A 20,398-nucleotide genomic window follows, 5' to 3' on the forward strand; every position below is an offset into this window, starting at 1 on the left:
CAGGTGGAGACAAATATTTTTCATTTGGCGTGACAGAGAACGACCCATAACTTGTTTTTCGGTCAAAATAAGCAAATACATTGTGAGTAAAGAATTTAATCATAAAACAAAGTCAAAAAATTTAGATTTGACATTTTACAGTGATTATGTATAAAACATCAATTGTGAGACTAATTAAATACATTATGACACTTATGTAGATAATATGTAAGGGATTAAGCGCATATAAACTGTAAATACAAAAAAACAAAACATGTATGTTAAGCGCCGCGTCATTGAGGCTTTGCAGGCCGGTTGAAAAAGGGCTCTGTCTCTGCGGCCGTCACCCCCGCGTCACCGAATAGCCCGCCAGTCGGCCCTCCCAGACCTCCCGTGATCAACTTTGACCGCGAGCTCTGGCGCCTCTGAACGATGACCAGCACGCCGATGAGGAGCCAGAAGAAGAAGTTGACCCACACGGCCGTCTTAAGAGGAAGTGGACAGTGGATTTTTAGACACCCATGATGTCATTACAGTAACAGTGAGTGAACGGAATGCTGACCTCAGCTTTTTGTAGGCTGTTGTAGAAGTTGTCTCCTTGGATGGGATTGACCCATTTCTTAGTCTGGGCCTCCTCGCAACTACATATGCATCCGATGGAAATATGTCATTCAACTGTTAGATCTCAGCAAAATGTGAGTGTGCAGAGTACCTGGTGATGTTGGGAACGGCGCGCGTCACAGAGTTGCAGAGCGTGACTCGTCCGATCTTAAGCACACAGCCTGAGATGAGCAGGAAGAAGAGGAAAACGCCGGACATGGCCACCACCATGTTCATCCACACGTGCTCCCTGTGCTCACAGACAGAAATGTGCAAATACTTTTGTTTCCCGCCTGGGAGCTTGAGTTTCCCGCGCAGGATCTTACCTTCGAACGTCACCGTCGATGCAGACGGCGTACAACCAGTAAAGGGACAACGAGAAGCACAGCACAGCCACCATGACCGATATGGCCGACACGAAGTAGCACAGGGAGGCTGAGCTGGACGCCTGAACCTCTAGGACGCTTTCCGTCGCGTTGTAGCTCACAAGTCCGTAGAGCATGCACAGGCCTCCAAAATTACCCTGGGAGAGATTGTCAACACCTATTAAGCAACCGTGGCATTTCATCAAAAACTGGTTCTCAAATGGGCAGATGTGAAGGCACCCCAAGGGGGCTAACGTGAGAGTTTAAAATATATTGAAAAAGTCGCATCAATGCAAAAATCTTTTCAAAAGAATTATTACATTACTTATATTTTTCAGGAAAATATATATCAAGTTCATGAAATTAATTTTATTGTCAGTGGGATATTCAATTTCATTTAGATTTGGCTGCAAAGAATTTTTATAAGGGAGTACAATCACTGAAAAAAGGGTTGGGAACCACTGATCTCAATTTTCATTTATTGTGAAGGTCCATTTAGTACTGTTTTGCATTTGTAATGTGATTGTGGTTAGTGGTTTCCTAATGAAATAGTTGGATGACATCACATCACTTTTTAGCATCACTCCATTGCATGCCTTTATTTTTATTGTGATGTCATCTTCCCCATTTGGTTGACTTTTTCTCATTTGTACTGTTTTTATTTTTACTTTATAACACTATTTTGTCATAATGTATTTTGAAATGTATTTATCTCCTCAGGTGGTTTTTTTTTTATATAACGTACATGCAACGTACGTCATGATGACGTCTAACAAAGCACTTGTTTACAATATGCGATATAAAATTAAGTTCATTAATGCCACAATGAGCTCCTCTGGGAATATTTTGCGCCTTCATGTGATTGAATTCGATGCAGAGAAACCGGAGCATGTGAATGTTTTCTGCTGCCGGGACGTTGCACGGTCCAGCATAATGGGGCACGAGGACCCTGTGGTCACATGATTGCATCCGAACCCATGACTGTTGTTATGACGCAAAAGCATGAAAAATAACCGTTTATTTCAAAAGTAAACATGCTCAGATGTCAGGTAAAAATAAATACTCAAACAGTGGACCGTGGGGGTTTAGGGGCGTTCTAAAAACTTTCTGTCACGGCAACTTTTACCCGGAAGGGGATGTGAGGAAGCACATTTAAAGTAAACGGCGTGTTGGCCGGTGTGTCAAATCACCTGGACGATGGTGAGGGACGCGGCGGTGATAATCCCGCAAACGAAGCAGCTGGCATACAGCACCAGCTCCAGCAGTAACAGTCCAGTGAGCGCCATCATCAACCCCCAGCGGCCAGTTTCTCCTCCTCTGTTGCGATGGGTGAGAGCAGCGTTACTAAGGTGGAGAAATATCCGGTAAGCCTCTTCAAAATAAAAGCTTGACGGAAGTATTCACTTGTCTGGCCTTTACTACTATGGTTTTATGGAAAGGGGAGCGTTGAATCAATAAATATTAATTAATGTGTACCCCCCACCCCAAATAAACAGATTCTAAAACGCACACATCTTAAAACAAAATAACAACTATTTGTTTAATTTTTTACGTAGCTGTTGATCCCGTGCTTCGTCATTATGCGACAGCGATGACGTTTATTGACTGCGCCCTAATACTGTTGAAAAACTTACTAAATTGTAACTAAGCCGCTGTAAAAAAATAAGTAAATAAAATATAATTCTTATAGTGACTCAGAAGTAAATAATGGGTTAATCATTCCGAGCGTTTGCCAGACAAGCTAACACGGGTCAGTCTCAGTACTACAACAGACGTATGTTGTGTCCTACAGATGATCAATTTCGAACTTTTCTTAACCCCCCCTATAATATGGACATATCAACAAATGTGGATACTTGTAATCCACTGGAAAGTGATTCACATATTTTTCTCTCGAAACACGAGATAATTGTCTCTGTCAAACAGGTAGAAAAACACAGCTGCAATTTATATTTTCATCCATCTATTTGTTTTTTCACCACATCATCTTCTCTAGGGTAACGGCTAATTTCCTGGAAAATATCCCAGATGACTTTGAGCGAGAATAAAACGACTACTTGGGAAGACTGGATGCTTACAGAAGAATGCACTGACCTTTTCCTCAAATTCAGGTTGGTGGGCCGGTTGAATTGGAAAATGTCCTCCTCCAATTTATGTTGGCTGGACACCGCTCGGATGTTGCTCATGTAGTGAGACAAACTTCTCTCTGAATCTTTCTTCCGTCCCTCCCCCGGTGCAAATGTGTAAAAATGCGAACAATTGGTCACACTGACTTTCTTGACACACTTGAACACAATTTGTCATGCACAAAGATTAGTTCTGGGTCACATACTGCTCTCAAGTGTTGCGATAAAGTCGACAAACAGTAGTGAGAATTGAGATTAAGTCAATGTATAGTATTTCAAACATGCGTTGTCATGTGCCAATCTGGGAATTTGCTCCAATGCATTTTTAGGGTCAGAGTGAGAAAACACATGCACAAATTCGTCATATTTGATGTTCAAATTTAGAAAGGAAGTTTATGGTATTAGTGTTGCTTTGAATGGATCTGCTGACACTGTATGAAATGTGTGGTTTTTTTTGGTAGGATGGCATTATGCACGCTCGTGTCCAAAAGCATCCAAAAAATGTCCGACACAGTAACCCGCCTGACATTTTTTTTTAATTCACTGCTTTTTTTTTAAACATCAAATTTCACGAGTGTGTTTGAATGAGGCACAGATTTCAAGAATAGGCTCACTGTACATTTGGAATAGAAATAAAGCAACAGATTACAATTCAAAACGCAAATATAGCACGCATGCACCTGAAGATACGTCACAAATCAAGTCTCACAAAAACAAACCGAGGAGCCACGATGTAATAGCTGCAGGCCGAACACAATTACAGGTCATGTTTTTCATTTGACACCATTTTAAATGTATTGTTCCAGTGAACAGACATTTTGAATATAAATCCACTCTTATGAATTTCCCTCACAGTCCACCGGTAATTTCTAAATGTCTTGCAAATTACAATATACGTACAAAAAAAAAACAGACTTCAAATTGAAAACAGAGACTGGACTGAAGCATGTGTAAACAGCATGTCTGAAACCTGTGTGGTTTTAAATGTCAAATGAAAACATCTATGCCATGCCTGTGTGTTCATGTGGTGCCTTGAGATACACGTTAACTTGTTTCAAAAATGAAAAAAATGCCATACATCATTTCCAGCCTTTCCAAAAAAAACAATTTTGTCATATATAAAATATTGTACTTTATAAACCACATAGCAAAAACATAATCAAACAGAATTTTAAGAACGAAACAGTTTGTACATTGTGATTAATTTACTGCGATTGTGCAGCTCACTCTGGTGTGCGTGCCTTGACCACCTGGGGGCAGTATAACACAAACATACACGAAGACGGTCACAACTTCTCAGTAAGATGGAGTAATATGCCTGCGAGCCTTGTAAAGGAAAGGTTGTTCACTATCTGCCAAACTGCTGCTTGTTGCAAAGTGGCTCGTATCTTGAAGTAACTCGGAGCTAAGCTCACTCTTATCTCAAGGTACCCACAAAATTGTTTTTATTATGATTAGCCGACTGGACAACCAGGCAGTCTGAAGGCATCTGGCACGCCGCTGTCAAGCTTACAGATAATTTTGTATATTCCTTTCTTCCAGCAGGGGTCGCTGTCTCTGCCGGTCCAAATGGCTGAGTAGAACTCTCTCAGGGCCACCTCGGACACTTCGATAAACCGCTCCGGGACCTGGAAACAGCAAGAAAAAGGTGAATTAAGTCATCGTGTTGTTCTCCCATCGCATTTAGAAACAACCTTCCGAGACATTAAAGTGTCTAAGTTAAATATTTACCTGGTAGATGTTACTTTTATTGTAGTGCATGTTGAGTATGCGGTAAAGTTCTGTATCCCGGCCCACTCGCAGTTGACTCTCTCTGCCCAGGCGAGGTCCACCGTCCCTAGGTCGCAGACACGGACCCAAAATAATCATTGAAATGCATGTCCGTCGCATCACAACATTTCCCGCTTTGGGATTTAACAGTTTACATTTAATCATAAATGAATAAAATGAAATAAACAAGCAAACCCACCGGGTGAGAGTCTCACGGACAGCCTGCCTCGCAAAACGTTCCATCTGGATGTAGAAGAACTCGCGAAAGTTGCTGAACCATTTAATCATCTGGGAGGTCACGCAACGGTTAAACTGGACAGACAAAACATCGGTGGTGAGAAGTAATCATGTACGAATACTTCTTTATTGTTCCGAACGTTTCTGTAACTCTCTGAACGCATCTGTCAGTCGAAATACTACTTATACGATTTGCATGTTTGGAGGTTTTTCATGTTGCCACAACGAGGCGCTCTAAAGCAGCCATGCCAGCCTGAAGCCCTGTCCGCACACTGGCTCTCATGTCAGACTTACTTCCACACAATCAACGTGTGTCTACTTAAGTTCAGAGTGTGAGTGCTGTTGCCACCTGTGACATAAAATGAACTGCTGCGCACGCACACACCTTGACATCGGGGAAGTACGTCTTGAGCGTGTTGGAGCTGGGATAGCGAGCGTAGAAGAACATGAGTTTGGCTTTCTTCAGGTGGCAAGGAGACAAGCCCTCCTGGGTGTATACATGACGCTGATTAAGGAGAAAAGCTGCTCAATTCAGGCACATCATGTCCAATTCCATTTCACAATCTTTATGTTGTTCATCTGCCCGACGCCTTTAGAATCCGTCGTGCTAATTTATTTATTTTTTTATAATAAGTGCAAATCGCAAATTAGTTTGGCTACATTTGAGCAATCCTGTTTTGCCATGCTGAGGGGAGCGCGTGTGACCCTGGAGAACATGCTTTTTTCCCGCCGTTCTACAATAAAGTGTAATTGCACATCCGCTCCAGTAGGTGGCAGTGGCGCTCTCCTTGCTCATTGTGCGTTTTTATTCCACCTAAGAGAGACGATAATTAAATTATAACCTGTAAAAATATACGTTTTTAAAATTTATTTATCTATTTTTTTTATATCGATATGAGTATTCACTCTTTGAATATTCACCGATGCCGAGTAGTGACCTGTACTACTTTTGATCTATAAAATTTAATTTCATCAAACGGCGGCAGTCTAGCGCCAACTACTGCCGTGGAGTACTTACTTAATGTCAAATTGTATTTTTTTTTTGTATTTTTCATTTTTTTCGATGGCTGGTATCAGCACCCGCCGTGAGTATCTAATATCTTAAAATAAGTCCGTATCGGCCTGATATGACAACCGTTATCGGTAATTGCCCATAATTAGGATAAAAGATAATCATGCTGAGTTTTCGCTACAAAAGGATATTCCTCCCGCGCTCAGATAAAGCTCTCCTCCGTCCATCATCCCGCCGCCCCTCACCCCCCTCTCTCTGCCGCCGTGGACGTGGCGCACGAGTGAGGGTCCCAGGTGCCCGAGCAGGGGCAGCGGGGGAAAGGAGGGGTGCGTGGGGAACTCCAGGAAGGGGTCGGAGTTGAGGAAATCCTTGCGGGACGACGGGGGGAGATGGGGCATCTGCGGGTGCTGGAGCGAGCGGGAGAAGAGCTGCTGCATGGAGTAGTGGAGCAGCGGGAGGGCCAGAGGAGGTGCAGGGAAGGACGAGGAAGAGGAGGAAGAAGAGGAGGATGAGGGCGGGTGGGCAGAGGAGGGGTGCTTGGGTGGGGGCGCCGGGGCTAAGAGGAGGGGAGGTCGAGGGAGATGCAGAGAAACGTCGGGGAGACTCGGCAGAGGCGGGCCGAGGAGGGGGCGTGTCTTGTGGAGGTCAGGTGACTTGTGCGCCACCAATGGCAAGGCCAAATCCGTGTTGTGGGCGCCATGAGGGGGCAAGGCGCTCACAGTTTGAAGCTGTCGTTCTCTGTCTCCATCATTCCCGCCTGGCCTCTCCTCCTGACCTCTGAACTCATCGTCCACTCTCGTCTCCCTCCCGCCCACGTCGGCTTCGGGACCGGACGTGTCGGCGTACAGACAAAGGACGCGGTCGATGACTCTGGCCACGGCGCTGCCCAGCTCCAGCTTCAAAGCCTGGGCGAACTTGTGCCCCCCCTCCTCGTCCTCGTCTTTTATCCCCCCGTCCCAGTCCAACCACAGGCCCACCCCCTCCATCACACCTTGGCCCCGCCCTCGCTCCGTGCTCGCTCCGTCTTTTTGCTTTTCTTCTCTTTGCTTGAAGCGATAAAAAGGGCTGATAAGAGAGAGGGGCTGGATTTCCAGGGCACCTCCCTCAAGATCCTCCTCGTCATCAAACATCCGCTCAGTTATGTCCTCATCCTCCACGTCTCCTCCATTTGCACTCCCTTTGCCCTCCTCTTCTTCCGCATTGCTCTCCCCGAAGGCCCTCAGCACTTTCTCCTGCAGGGCTTGCAATCTTTCCCTGGCCTCCTCCAGCTGCTCCTTCAACTCCACTCTCCTCCTCCTCCTCAGCTCCCTCCCTCCCCCCTCGCCACGCCTTGTGCCGCTCTCATCCAGCTTCATCCTTTTCACCCTTGCCAGATCCTGACCCCACCGGGCGCCCGCACGCTTCTTCACCTCGTCGTCAGTCGACGAGACCTCCTGGCCTCCTCGCTCTCCTCGCTCCGCGGTCCTCTCCTCCGCCGGGTGCGCGCTTGGCGTGCCGCGAGGAGTTCCGCAGGACTGGGCGAGGTGCTGCTGGACGAAGGGGAAGCCGAGGGGTCTGAAGGTGGTCAGAGGAGGCCGAGCTCCACCCGGAAGACCTCCGAGAACCTCTGCTGAGAGGAGCGGCGGGGGAAACGGGCGCACTTGCGCGTTGGATTCATCGAAGAGGGCTGAGGGGGAGTCCATCACTGCGGGAAAGAGTGGAAGAGTTGAAATGAGGAATATTTAGCTTTTGTTTCCTCTTCACGGCTTTTGTTTGAGCTCATCTGTTGGTTGTTCGTCCGCAACAGCTTGTGACAATATCAAACATGTTTGATCTCATCATAAAGGCCACGACGAGGGCAAGACTGACGTAAAACAGCAGACATGACCACCTTATGCAAAACAAAGATGACGGGAGCGTGCTGTGAAACTTCCTGACTTTCACTCCTCGAACCCGAAATCGTTCAGAGTGGGGCGGCATCAGTGTCATTCTAGAGTTGCGTCTCCAAAACGTTTTTTATCACGCTTGCATTAATCAATGGCCACTGTAATGCTCTATTTGGCATGCCCACCTTCGCCACCTGTATAGTATAGTAGAAGTATAAGGCATAGACGGATATGCAATCGAGATGTCTCAGCTCCTCTCAGCTCATCAGTGCGGCACTAATATCGGTCTCTCTTGCCAGAGGATAATTAACATATGACTGCAGTCTCCGTGCAATGCTGGCTTGTGTTATAGCACCGTAACACAGATGCTATTTAGCATTAGCATTAAAATAATGGATTTAAAGTACGAGCTACATGATTGTTTTGAATACACAGCCGGGGAATTTGTTTTGTTTTTAGGAAGTTTTAGTTTTGTTGTCAGTCGACTTGAGCAAAAAAAAAAAAAAAAAAAAAAAGAGCTTGAAGAATATCTAGTCATTGTGTGTTCATGCAACAAAGGGATACAATAGAAGTGGAACCAAAAAGTATGACACGCGTAAAGTCGACTACTTCCCCACAATATGTGGAGAATAGGCAGGTGTGTGTTGAATTGTGACATTTCACTCTTGTCATCATCACCAAATGTCGCCTCTTTCCTTCCTCTGTACCCCCACCGGCCCGCTCCTCTCCCTCTTATCAGTTCAGGCAGCTTGTTAAGCACTGTTTACCATCACACACACCCGCACACAGACAGGATGATTCACACGGTAGTGGAGGACGAGAGGCTTGTGAGAGGGCTAACAATGGTCAATGGCCCTTTGGGAGCGAGATGGACTCGGAACACTGCGTACGCGTGTGGGCGGGTGTGTGTGAGATGAGTCTAGTCCGACTTAGCTTTGATAACACCCTTAATCCACTTCAGATGGATACACTCACCGCACACAGAGATGGCTGGACAGACAGACGGATGGATGGATTGATAGTGAGCATGTAGGGTCCCCCGGTGAAACGCTAAGAGAATAATCCCCCTATAAATAGCTAAATATCAATTATTCAAATGCCCTCTCTTTCCTCGCTATAACGCAGCCCAGATGGCAGGCAGGCCAATGCGCTTATATGTGCCGGCCAGATTAGCTTTTTTAAAGCCAGCTGCAAAGCTGGCCAAAATATTAACACTGAGCAATGGACATGAAAGCCATGTTGCACTAGATTAGACTTAAGCGGGGGGTATAATTCAACTATGCATGGATGGGAAAGGAAAAAGGAAAAAAAGATCCAGTGCACGGTTATGTGGACAACAAACACACAACTCCTTTTTTTATTTTTTTTTTTTTGTACTTTGTTTTATCTAATCTCGTCAAATCAAACTTTGCATTGTTTGTGTGGTAAAAATTCACATTCATCCATGACTACAATTTGTGATCTACAAACAAAAAAAAAAAACACTTGGCAACATCTGTGCAAGGGTTACACGTGTGTGTGTGTGTGTGTGTGGGTGTGTGCGTGTGCGTGTGCCAGCTAAATGTCAGTGGAACAGATGATGTCGCATTGTGAATTTTTTTTTTTTTTTTTCAATGCTTATTTCTGAATGCGCAATTTGCAAATGATAAAATAAAAAAAAGCTTACTGTCTGACAGCAGCAGAGCTCCGGCGAGCTCTCACCAAGGCTTTCCACTCAGGTGTCCGCTGACGTGCGCTCTTCCTCGGTCGACTGTCCTCAGATGGCACCCGCGATGATGGTGCTGATGGTGGTGGTGGTGGTGGTAGAAAAAAAGGGGGGAGTGGAGGGGAGGGGGGGGGGGGTGCTCGCACATGTGAGTCCACAGCTCTCCGGCCGTGTTGTTTTGTATTATTCAACCGCCCCCACTAGTGATCCACTTCTTCCCCTCCCACAGCAACGCAAATGTGTACCCGGCTGGCACGGTGTGTCATCATGCTCGAATGCTGCTGTGCTGCTGATGATGTCCACTTGATGACTCGGCCCCGCCCATGTTGGCCTCACCAACTATGCACAAAACAATACGAGATGGCAATGCTCAAGTAGAAGCATGCAAACGACAATCTGGTGCTGATTCAACTCTCGTACTTAAAAGTACAGGAAGTTACTCAAAATAGCAAGTTTGGAGTTCTTGAGGTTTTTTTTTTTTCCAGTCCTACTTCATTTTCTCTCTTCCACTGATTCATGTCGTCATTGCCCTTGACATTCGCATCTCCTGTTTCTGTTAGGCAACTCATCGAAAGCCCTCCGTTGTCACAAGGCTGGCGAACAAAAGATGGACGCGGCTTTTGGTGGGGAGGAGTGGAGAGATGAGGATGGGGATGAGGCTGCTATGGAAGCTGGCAGTCAATTAATATTAATAGGAATCATTTAAAAAAATAAAACATGCAGAGGGGGAATGGCAGGAGATAACAAGGTCAATGATGGCTGCATCTGATCTAAATAACAAAGGACCGTGCACTGTCAGCCCGCATGCCCGCATGCGTGTGTGTGTGAGAGAGAGAGAATGCAATTGATGGCTAAAACAGTCCCCTAAAAAGCTCATATGGTTCACAGAAAAGTGCAGCCTGAAGCTTAAAATTGTGCGTCATTTCTCTCAGGTCTCCGATTATGTAAACGACTCAAACACGATCCCTCTCTCATCCATCCGCGCGCACATGCAGCCACTTTAGAAATACAGCATCAAAGGATGCGAGAGGTACAGTAGAACAACAATTTGTGAAGGGGGGGAGGGGGGCATAAAAGCATCAATAGATGGCATAAAGTGTATGTGCATTGATTTACTTACAGGGGGAGTGCGATGGGGTTGATGGAAACATGAGGGGGCGGGGGGCACCAAATGGCAAGAAAACAGGAAAAAGCTCATTTTTCATGTTTATTTAAAGTCATCCACGATGCGTGCTTCTGTGGTTGCAACCTGCCTGGACTTTTGGCCATATGCATTGTGCCACATGCATGATGGATGACCCACACGTGCACGCGCACATGCACGCACACGGCGCCTTGTTTCTGCTGCTGAGCCCCTCACATTACCTCGCATTATTTCCGTGTGGCTTAATGCCACTCGTCGAGTTTATTGACCGGTTGCTTGCGTTTCTGTCCAAGCTTCCACATGAGGAGAGGCCAATGTCATGCAGAAAAAAAACGGATACAAATGACTGGGGTGCCTCAAGATACAAGTTTAATTTCTTCCATGACCACACTCTTAACTCAAAATGCTCATGTCATCTTTTGCCTTTGAAAAGACGGCAAATGCCATTCATCTGTTCCAGTCCCCCACGAAAAAACAAAAACAAAACTCATTGTAATCATTTCAAACAAATAGCACTGTACAATATTAATAAAAATATACATTAACTCATTTATTGCCAGCTGTTTTCACTAGAGGAAACCCCTCAATCCCAGCGTTTTTCTGGATTTTGACTGATTTTGCATGGCCAACAGAATATTGTGTTCTAATGCTATAAAAACACGGCGCTAAGTCTTAAAAAAAAAAAGACGTGTAAATACGTCTTTGGGAGGCGGGCACTACGTGTTTGGAAAGGTATATGTATGTTTTATGGATTGACTGAGTTAATGGCAGAATTAAATATGATGTAAAGAATTAACACGTTTTTGCCACACGTTTTGCTTCATTTCATGCAGTAAGCCGCAGGAATATTGGCTTTACAGAATATGCGCGTGAGATATCTTCTATTGTCTGTCTATAAGCGTTGCTGCACTGTTTGTTTCACACAGCTGCAACGTGTTAGCCTGCCTATGGTGGTTCCCATTTGTGTTAGCAGTAAGCTAGCAGATCAATGGTGAAGCTTTTTTTCATACAATTATCTTTGACACGGTGAATGAGCGGTTTGCATGATAGTCTCACAATGCAGAGGTGCAGGGTTAGATTCCGGCTCCGGCTTTTCTGTGTGGAGTTTGCATGTTCTCCCTGTGCCCGTGTGGGTTTTCTCCGGGTACTCCGGTTTCCTCCCACATTCCAAAAACATTCATGGCATGTTGATTGGACAATCTGAATTGCCCCTAGGTGTGAGCGCGGTTGGATTGTTCGTCTTTGTGTGCCCTGCGATGGGCTGGCAACCAGTTCAGGGTGTACCCCGCCTACTGCCCAAAGATAGGCTCCAGCACCCCCGCGACCCTCGTTACGAAAAGCAGAACATCTAATTGTTGGCTGGACAAGTGGTGGTCGCAATAAACATCTTTTTTGAATAATTATTTACCGTCTGCCAAGCTGCTGCTTGTTGTGCAGTCAGTTTGCTGTCACCATGACAACGCTTACATTTATTCATTTTTGCTCACAATTTAAGGCAAACAATTCGCTTCAACTCGTATCTCAAGACCCCACAGTAGTGTGATTGCGTGTGCGAGACGCACACACACGCCAAAGTACACTGAAATAGCTGAGGGCAAGGTGAATGAAAAGCAACAACCACAGACAGTGAATACGCTCACGGGCGCTCGTGCATGTGATGGAAAGGGAAAGAGGAAGTAGCAGAAGGGGTGGGGGGGGGGGGCGTTGAACAAAAACAAAAAAGCAAAGTGTGGCAGGCAGGCGAAGGTGTGCGTTTTTAGGCCATGTAGGTCACGATGCCTCCTCGGCGTGTGAATAAACACCCAACTCATTTAAAGCGCATTGGAAAGTGGATCTCTCACCGTGTGGCTGCGAGTGTGCGCGCTCTCAAAGGTTGGACAAGCCATTTTTAGCTTGAAAAGTTGCACCTAACAGCTGCCCCCCCTGTCATATATGCACAGGTAATGCGCCATGTATGCTGTTAAATTATGCACACGCGTGTCCCCCTATAACATACACACACACACGTGTGTGCGGCGAGAAGCTATTATGCTCTCAGGCTGGAGTGTTTTGATGGTATAATTGCAGTGACCAGTGAGGAGAAAAAGGCACGGATGGAAAGGGGGATGGTAAGAGAGAGAGAGAGAGAGAGAGGAAAAAAAAGCGTGCTGACACTCTCAGCATGCTAATGTTATTCCTCCTCCATTTCATCCATCCATCCCTCCCTCCGTCTTTGTCCACGTTCTCGCTCCACACAGGTGGAGCAGAGCGGAGAGCGAGCGAGGTAGAGGGAAATGTGTGGCAGGGTAGAGCGGCGTTATCTCCCACTTTCATCCCTCGGTCCTCTCCACAGTGCTCAAAACAAAGTGCCAGGGAGGGGAAAAAAAAGGATGGATAAATGCAGAGGACGAGGGAGGGTCACTTTTTTTCCATCCCTTCAACAATAAATGGATGATCTCTGCTTATCCTCTAATCGTATCCCCCCCCCCTCCGTTACCTCCCGCTAGCCCCCCCCAACCCACGAGCGCGCTTTCCTCTGCTTTTGTCAGCTCTCCATCTGTCTTTCCTTCCACTCGTCCATCATCCCTCGCTCCTCTCCGGGGAGGCTGCATGCCGCTGATATGCTCCCTCTGCTTCCTCACGCTCTCTCAAAACCTTTTTTTTTTTTTTGGCTTCCCACTTGCTAACTTCACCTTGTAAATCTCAATCTGAAAAGAAACACTTTGTGATGTAATTCCAAACAGTGTTTATTAAGAAAACAGTGCAAATTACTTCATACAACAAGAAAAGACGGTCAAAAGGAGTCTGGAGAGTTAGTGTGCACATTCAAAATGTTTATGTGGTATTTGGGAACATTTTGGTCCAAATTAGCCAGTGCCCACCATGAAAGTGTTTTTAAAAGGTCAGTCCTGAGAATTTAGTCGATTATTATTGTATAGTTTTTTTCTCACACACACACAATATATATATATAATTTTTTTTTTCTCAAAACAATGTATGTTCCTTACGGGTCCTGTTCATGTGCGGGCGAGGTGTGTCCTTCCAGCAGCTTCTCGGCGTGTTCCAGATATTGAGCAATCCTTCGAACGACGGCTTCCTTTTGCGCTGGATTCGGATCGTCTGGCAAAAAAGAATTGACAGTTGAGAGGAGAATCCCAAATCACGTTTGCCACTCAAGGCAAGGAAATTAAACTAATTTCTATAGCGCATTTCATACACAAGACCACTCAATGTGTTTCACAAGAAACCTAACAGACATTCAAACGCATTTACTAACAAAAAATTTAAAGACATTTTAAAGCCATAAGAAACAAACAAAAAGATCATACAGTGTGTTTTATTAAATGCCTAAAAGACGTTAAACAAAAACTTTGTGCACTTGAGGTTGACATCACACTGCAACTTAGTCCATTTGTGTGTGGCGCAACAACTAAATGCTGCTTCACCATGTCTACTTTGAACTCCGACCACCACTAATTGACCTGAGGTCTGCAGACTTCAGAGCCCGCGTGGGTTTAAATTCGCTTAGTACTTCCTTAATGTATTCAGGACCCAAACTGTTGTGTGATTCGTAGACCAGTAGCAGATTTTTCCAATCTATTTTAAAGCAGACTGGGAGCCAGTCTGAAGCCAAAAAAAGTGGGGGGTGTTCATGACGGCATATTTCAAAGGGCTAAACCAAATGCGGTTTCCCACAAAAGCCGCCAAAGATAAACCATCACAGCATGAGACTACACGCTTCATTCTGTTCGTCTGTGAAGTTCTCTTGCAGAACCAAATCAATTTAGCGGAAAACAAATAGAGTGGAACCTTGGCTTCAGACGCATTTAGGTATGGTCAGACATTACTGTGATATGACATGCACTGCGCAACATCAACGACTGCACTTCCATCTAATTCTTTATTTGATCCGCTTTTTGTATGCAATGCACAGCTGAGCTGCAGTACAACATTTTCAACAGTAGAGGGTACTAAGAGACTATAACATGATCATCTGGACCACAACTAGATTAGCTTCAATACTGATCACGTTCAATAAACAGTAAATGTTATGTCTAGTTTTCATGCATACATTTAATTAGTCATTGATAATAAAAAAAAATAAATAAATAAAAAAACACTGATCGAATATCCAGAGGTCCATGTTTTGATACATGTGATCTCATTCAAAAGACAGTGCTGCTATCTGCTGGCCATTGTTTTTTTTGTTTTGTTTTTTACTTTCCTATCTAACAGATCAAACCAGAGTTGTCCCAGTCCCAAAAGATAAACGTAGTTAACAGCAATTGACATCGACGGCACTCTTGGTTAGATTCCCATTGACGGCATTTCACGTTATTTAATTTACTACTGTTGTAAAACAATCATTCACACCTATCAATCACACGAACATGCATGTTTTTGGATCCATGGAAACTGCACTTAGGAAGGCCAGAGACGAGATTGGAACCACCAATCTCACAACTATAAGGCAGACATGCTAGCATGCTAGCCGCATTTCATACTTTTCTCTCACCCTTCACTCCACTGATGAGTATGTCCACCACCGTCCTGTAACCAGAAAGGGCGGCACTCATGTCTCCCTCCGCCTCCTTCGCAATAGCACAAGTCAGCTCGGCGCCCGCTCGGTTCAAATACGTCGCCTCGTCTGCCAGATTGCTTATTGGCAACGAAAACAACTCGGAATGGTCGCCACGGGATTTGCATCTGTCTGTGACGGATGGAGAAATGAGTGAGAAAAAAACTCTTGGGCGTCACTGCCAGATTTCTCTCATTTCAATTTTCGGCTTGACGTGTGTTCACCTTGTTGATAACACGGATCGAAGACAGCCAGGTCGTTGTCAGACAGCACCGGCCAGACATCTTCCTTTGGTGGTGAGGCGCAAATTTCCGCCGCTGCATCCACAAGTGACTCAGCCTCCTCCTGAGACCTTTGTGATGTGTGCGTTCTGGCTGGAGACGTGGCTAGAGGTGGTAGAGAAGAGTTTATTAAATACAGCATGACCCATTAATCGGGCATTGATATTACAGTAATTGTAAACTGTCAACTGCTACTCGAACACACGCGGCGCAGCAACACATACAAAGCCTACAACAATACCACCATCACCGTATACTGTGAAACCCATAAAAAAAAAAATTAAATACAATCGCTTAGAAGTCTGCAACATAGCGGCAGCACAAACGATGAAACACACCTCTCTCATCCAGCTCGGCATCCACACAAGCGTCTCCTCCCCCTTCACCCGTCTCGCTAGAGGCCTCAGTAGCCACTTCCGGCTTTCCCAAATTAATCCCGAGGTTGTTGCCCAGGTCCTGGGGCAAAATGGGGGCCTCCCTGCCCACCTCCTCCTCTGCTGACTCGCAGTCCGAGGTTCTCCTCTTTGGGAGGGGGATGAGAGGAGGGGGCAGATCGGTGGAGTCGGGGCAGGGCTCCTGTGGCCTTGTGACATCTCCATCCTGAGGAAGACAAAATAGAGGCTGTGTTTGCAGTCAGTCACTCATCACCTACTCTCTAATCCCTCAAATTCAAATTACTTTTGGAACACTACCCGGGCGCGTTGTAATTAACTTATTGCGGTCACATAGTTAGGACATACTAAAATTGTAATAACATTGTTTTCTTTTAAACAAAGTGTATTTATTTTATTGAGACATATCAACTCCTCTCAGCTCTTCAATACAGAACTAATATTGGTTGTATTTTGCAGAGGATAAAGAATATATGATGCAGTGCTCTTGTATTGTCTGTCTACATGTGTTGCTTGGCTGTGTTCAATCTGTTGCTTAATCGGTTATAGCACCGCAACATGGACGCTATTTAGCATTAGTTAGCAATTTTGTTTTATGTGTAATTTGACAGAGCTTCCACTGGGAGTGACATTAAAAAGCCGGAAGCCTCTTTTTAAGGAATAGTTCCATATTTACCAAACTGCAGCTTGTTCTGCAGTGAGTAGAGTTCACTGCCATAGGAGGGGTATGGAGTGGCTTTGTGTGCACATGTTCCACATCAACTCATTACCCTGAAGAAGTCTATGAGCTGTGGACTGTTGTACAATGCAGGTATGCTCATCGAGAAGACGAGCATGTCTTCCGCAGCCTTCCTCCTCTCCTCAATCACAGCCTCATCGAACCTTCCTACAAACACAAATGTAATTTTAATAGTGGTGACGAACTGTAATTTAGCGATGACAGTAGCGAGGTTGACATTAACGATGACGGACCGACGAGGACAGATTTGGATTTGGACTTGAAATAATGAGGAACGCATTGCCCGGCGACTGACGAATGAGAAACCGGCAAAGTTGACTGACATGCCCACCTCTGCCAAAGAGTTGAGCTGGCGGAAACGGCGGGAATTCCTCATCTATTCGGAACATGTTCCTGTGCGTGTTGGCCAGCTCGGTGTGGAGCTTCTTCAGTTCTGAGTACCTTGTCCACACGACCACCTCCTTCACGTCCTCCGGGCAAGGCTTGGACACAAACTAAAGGGAAACAAATCCATGTTGAGTATGAACATATCACTTCTGAGCAGGGTCACAAGGTTTGATTTTCCAAGGAAGATCAAGGCCACCTTCAGGCCTGTTAAGCGATGGACAAATGAGCCCCTTTGATTGTGTCTGAATTCTTTGCACTCACGTGACTCATGTGACTCTTTGCATGTCAAAACAATCTTAATTTAATCATCAAAAAATAATTACAATATAACTTATTAAATACAACAAACTAAATCAGGACAGAATGAGATCAAGACAATCGTTGTGTAAACAGATAATATGGCATTATTGTGATCGAGTCATGACAAAGTAGTTTTGACGCTGAACGTAACTGACCCTTCCAATCACTTTGTACTCCGTGTGTCCTTTCTCGTGCGTGCGTACGTCAGTGACGCTAAAAAAGCGATAAAACTCTTCGTCTTTTCGTGACATGTTCGATCTTGGTGAAAAATAAAATCATAACAACGCGTTCGGACGGAGAGCGCCCGCTCCTCCACCACCTCCAAACTGACTTCCTGGTTTCGCTTCCGTACAAGCGTGCGTGATGACGTGCACGATGACGTTCAACTTGAAGAACGATGTCCTATTCTCGTTCTCTTTAATTGTATGTTTGCAATTTGAATATATATTCCCCTTGCAAATATGAACTACATTTAAGAAATACAAAATATAATCATATAAAATGATATTAGTAGCAATTTATTAGCTCAAAATGGCATCGACGTTGTCTTTTATGTAATCCCTGGACTGCACTTAATGTATCTATTTGATTTTGTGTTACATATAGATACAATACATATAATATTAAAATCGTAATCACCAAACTCACTTGATTACACTAGAGCTAAAAAAATACCAGGGGGCGCTCAAAGCAACAATATAAAGTGCTTCTCAAACTCTCATTCACTAATACTGAAGTACTTAGTCACGTTTCTTTCTGCACAAACAATACATTAAAAGCTGCATTTATTTTTTCAAAACACGAAAAAGAAGACCGTTTGCCGCCCCCCCCCCCCCATCCTGTCTTACACAACAGAACAAAGGCAGCAACAACAAACATACTGGGGAAGTCAACGTCTGTGAATGCATCGTTTCCGTCACGAATGGGCGTTAATGATTGATCAAGCAGAAAACAGATATAAAAAAGCGCCGCAACGATTTTGATTTATTATCGACGAAAGAAAAAAATAAATTGTCCCTAGCAGAGGATGGTTTCGATCCATCGACCTCTGGGTTATGGGCCCAGCACGCTTCCGCTGCGCCACTCTGCTCTGACCACAGAACGGTACCGTTAGTCTCTATATATATGCATTTGCGTACATGTAGTCACTAACGGTTGTTTATCGCCCAGTGAAAGGCCATAAAGCAGTAAAATGACATAACAACCCTTTGGCTTTCTCCGTTTGATGCCATAAACGTCTGTACATGGTCTTTCCTGGAATTGGAATGCAGGCCACGTTGCAACGAAAGTTCAACTGTGCTGCAGAGTGATCTGTAACAATTGGCTTGGATACACGGCACAGCCCTCAAAAGGGAGGCCAGTCCAAACCGGTTATGTGTTTGTGATGCTTTTGGGGGGGGGGGCGTGTGAGAACGTCCAACTTGTGCAGGCAAAATAAACTCCCTCAGAGGGATTCAGACAGGAATTTCGAGTGAGGCCCTGCATGTGTATGCTCACGTGCATCCGCCTGGCCCTTCGTACTTGCTTAGTACACAGGCACACTCTTGAAATAGCCTTTCAAAGTTTATTCTTGTTGTTTGCGTCATTGATATGATTCTTTCTGCTGAAAAGAAATGTGACGTTTGCCTTCATTCAGTGCATACTTCTCTTCGGGGTATCTTGTTTTCCAACAAAGATGATGATGAGACTGAAAAGCGAGTTGCACACCGAGGCCGGCGTACATGTGCTAGGTACGCATCTCTGTTACAGAAACGCAGCCAAGCGCACGCAAACTGGGTGGACAGTTAAAAACAGCAACAGGTGGCGTGTGCGTTTGGCTTCGCCTGGCAGGGTCATGTCCAAGTCACATGCGTTTGATGCTACTTTTGATACGACATCAGTCACATCACGTTCCTGTTGATTTATGTGTAATAAAGCTTAAAGATCTCCACTCTGTAGGGGAGCGCCACTGACTTACCGGCGGCACCTTTGGACCGGCGGTGTGAAGTGTCCAAATGTTCCAAAGAACTATGTGGTAACAAGAACTTTATTCATCATAGATAGCGTTTAATCATCAATGCAACGTAGCAAAGTACTAATCGGTCAACCAACGCCTCACAAGTATATATATATATCGCTAAATATATCCGTAATTAATTATCACATTTTCAAACTACAATTTTTTTGTGAAACTTGTAACATATTTATTGAGTAATGGCTTGAAATGAATGTAAAATCACATTTCAATTTAATGACTGCTCTTATACCTTTGTTTGATCCTACAAAATCTAAACAAACTCCAAACATCTACAGCACATTTCGTTCATCCCACAAGCGCTACACTCCTCCAGTGTTGTTTTGCAAGACCCAGTAGTAACTTGAGCAGCATGTTTTGTTCTGAGATGATGTGCTAAAGATCCACAGATAATATGGTACAATATATGAATTTGGCTTTGCAAAGTTATGCAAATAATTTTTGAGGGAAATAAAACTGAGTTAAGATGTTTAACTGTGTTAAACCTTATGAGATAAATCTCCAGAGTTAGCACTTTAGTTTAGCCCTAATATTTATACATATGTGTGTAGACTAGAATTAAGGCCGTAAGATCGCTTCAAAAAGTGTTTTATGTTGTTTATTGAGTTTAATCTACTTGGCAGAAGATGCAAGTCAATATGAATGCCTTTGGATACAACAGCAGTACATGACGTTCGTTTCCTTTCTATACGAGCTTTTCCCAGAACTACACTCGGGTCATTGCAAACAGTTATTTTTGTATCATGGCTTGCATAATGCTCACACTGCAGCGCTTCTAAAACTTCAACCGATGATCCAATCAAACAGAGAATGGAAGTGAATGATTGAACGTGCGTTTGTAATGACTTAATCACAAGTTCCATTGAAGCATTTGATTGCATCACACGTTTGTTGACCTTTTAGCGTTTAAACCGTGTTAGGTTT

At 44.6% G+C, this 20,398-nt stretch overlaps 3 protein-coding genes across 5 annotated transcripts; all 3 read right to left on the minus strand.

Moving 5' to 3' along the window:
- Positions 1 to 240: 240 nt before the first annotated feature.
- On the minus strand, positions 241 to 3,145 carry tmem179ba (transmembrane protein 179Ba). 3 transcript variants are annotated; one of them, XM_088294758.1, is made up of 6 exons: positions 3,039 to 3,145; positions 2,135 to 2,261; positions 906 to 1,102; positions 692 to 829; positions 542 to 620; positions 241 to 464 (listed from the first exon to the last, which is right to left on the minus strand). In XM_088294758.1, the coding sequence occupies exons 1-6, from the start codon at positions 3,128 to 3,130 to the stop codon at positions 273 to 275; spliced, it is 825 nt and encodes a 274-aa protein (XP_088150884.1). In that variant the 5' UTR covers positions 3,131 to 3,145; the 3' UTR covers positions 241 to 272. The 3 variants fall into 3 exon arrangements, with proteins under 3 accessions (XP_088150884.1, XP_088150883.1, XP_088150885.1); XM_088294757.1 differs by having other exon boundaries at positions 2,135 to 2,288; positions 3,039 to 3,143; XM_088294759.1 differs by having other exon boundaries at positions 3,023 to 3,126.
- A 442-nt stretch (positions 3,146 to 3,587) lies between these two features.
- Positions 3,588 to 10,382, minus strand: prox3 (prospero homeobox 3). Its single transcript, XM_088294755.1, has 6 exons — positions 9,621 to 10,382; positions 6,280 to 7,773; positions 5,463 to 5,569; positions 5,040 to 5,152; positions 4,802 to 4,907; positions 3,588 to 4,698 (listed from the first exon to the last, which is right to left on the minus strand). Coding segments are annotated over exons 1-6 (1,995 nt in total). The 5' UTR covers positions 9,622 to 10,382; the 3' UTR covers positions 3,588 to 4,524.
- A 3,157-nt stretch (positions 10,383 to 13,539) lies between these two features.
- On the minus strand, positions 13,540 to 17,809 carry snx15 (sorting nexin 15). Its single transcript, XM_088294055.1, has 7 exons — positions 17,616 to 17,809; positions 17,105 to 17,267; positions 16,805 to 16,920; positions 15,981 to 16,242; positions 15,586 to 15,747; positions 15,299 to 15,493; positions 13,540 to 13,902 (listed from the first exon to the last, which is right to left on the minus strand). The coding sequence occupies exons 1-7, from the start codon at positions 17,709 to 17,711 to the stop codon at positions 13,787 to 13,789; spliced, it is 1,110 nt and encodes a 369-aa protein (XP_088150181.1). The 5' UTR covers positions 17,712 to 17,809; the 3' UTR covers positions 13,540 to 13,786.
- Positions 17,810 to 20,398: the final 2,589 nt, after the last annotated feature.

This window comes from Idiotropiscis lumnitzeri, chromosome 4 (genome assembly GCF_059441095.1).
Source record: "Idiotropiscis lumnitzeri isolate Australia: NSW breed Sydney's pygmy pipehorse chromosome 4, RoL_Ilum_1.0, whole genome shotgun sequence".
In the NCBI taxonomy this organism is placed as follows: domain Eukaryota; kingdom Metazoa; phylum Chordata; class Actinopteri; order Syngnathiformes; family Syngnathidae; genus Idiotropiscis; species Idiotropiscis lumnitzeri.

Coding starts and splice junctions, on each gene's coding strand:
- tmem179ba (XM_088294757.1), bottom strand. CDS start 3,130: ATGAGCAACATCCGAGCGGTGTCCAGCCAACATAAATTGGAGGAGGAC. Junction 2,289..3,038: donor AACCTGAATTTGAGGAAAAG/GTCAGTGCATTC, acceptor TCTCCACCTTAG/TAACGCTGCTCTCACCCATC. Junction 1,103..2,134: donor CGTCCCTCACCATCGTCCAG/GTGATTTGACAC, acceptor AATCTCTCCCAG/GGTAATTTTGGAGGCCTGTG.
- prox3 (XM_088294755.1), bottom strand. Junction 5,153..5,462: donor CGTACTTCCCCGATGTCAAG/GTGTGTGCGTGC, acceptor TTGTCTGTCCAG/TTTAACCGTTGCGTGACCTC. Junction 4,908..5,039: donor GTCCGTGAGACTCTCACCCG/GTGGGTTTGCTT, acceptor TCTGCGACCTAG/GGACGGTGGACCTCGCCTGG.
- snx15 (XM_088294055.1), bottom strand. CDS start 17,711: ATGTCACGAAAAGACGAAGAGTTTTATCGCTTTTTTAGCGTCACTGAC. Junction 16,243..16,804: donor AGCTCATAGACTTCTTCAGG/GTAATGAGTTGA, acceptor TGTCTTCCTCAG/GATGGAGATGTCACAAGGCC. Junction 13,903..15,298: donor ACTCATCAGTGGAGTGAAGG/GTGAGAGAAAAG, acceptor CTTTTTTGCCAG/ACGATCCGAATCCAGCGCAA.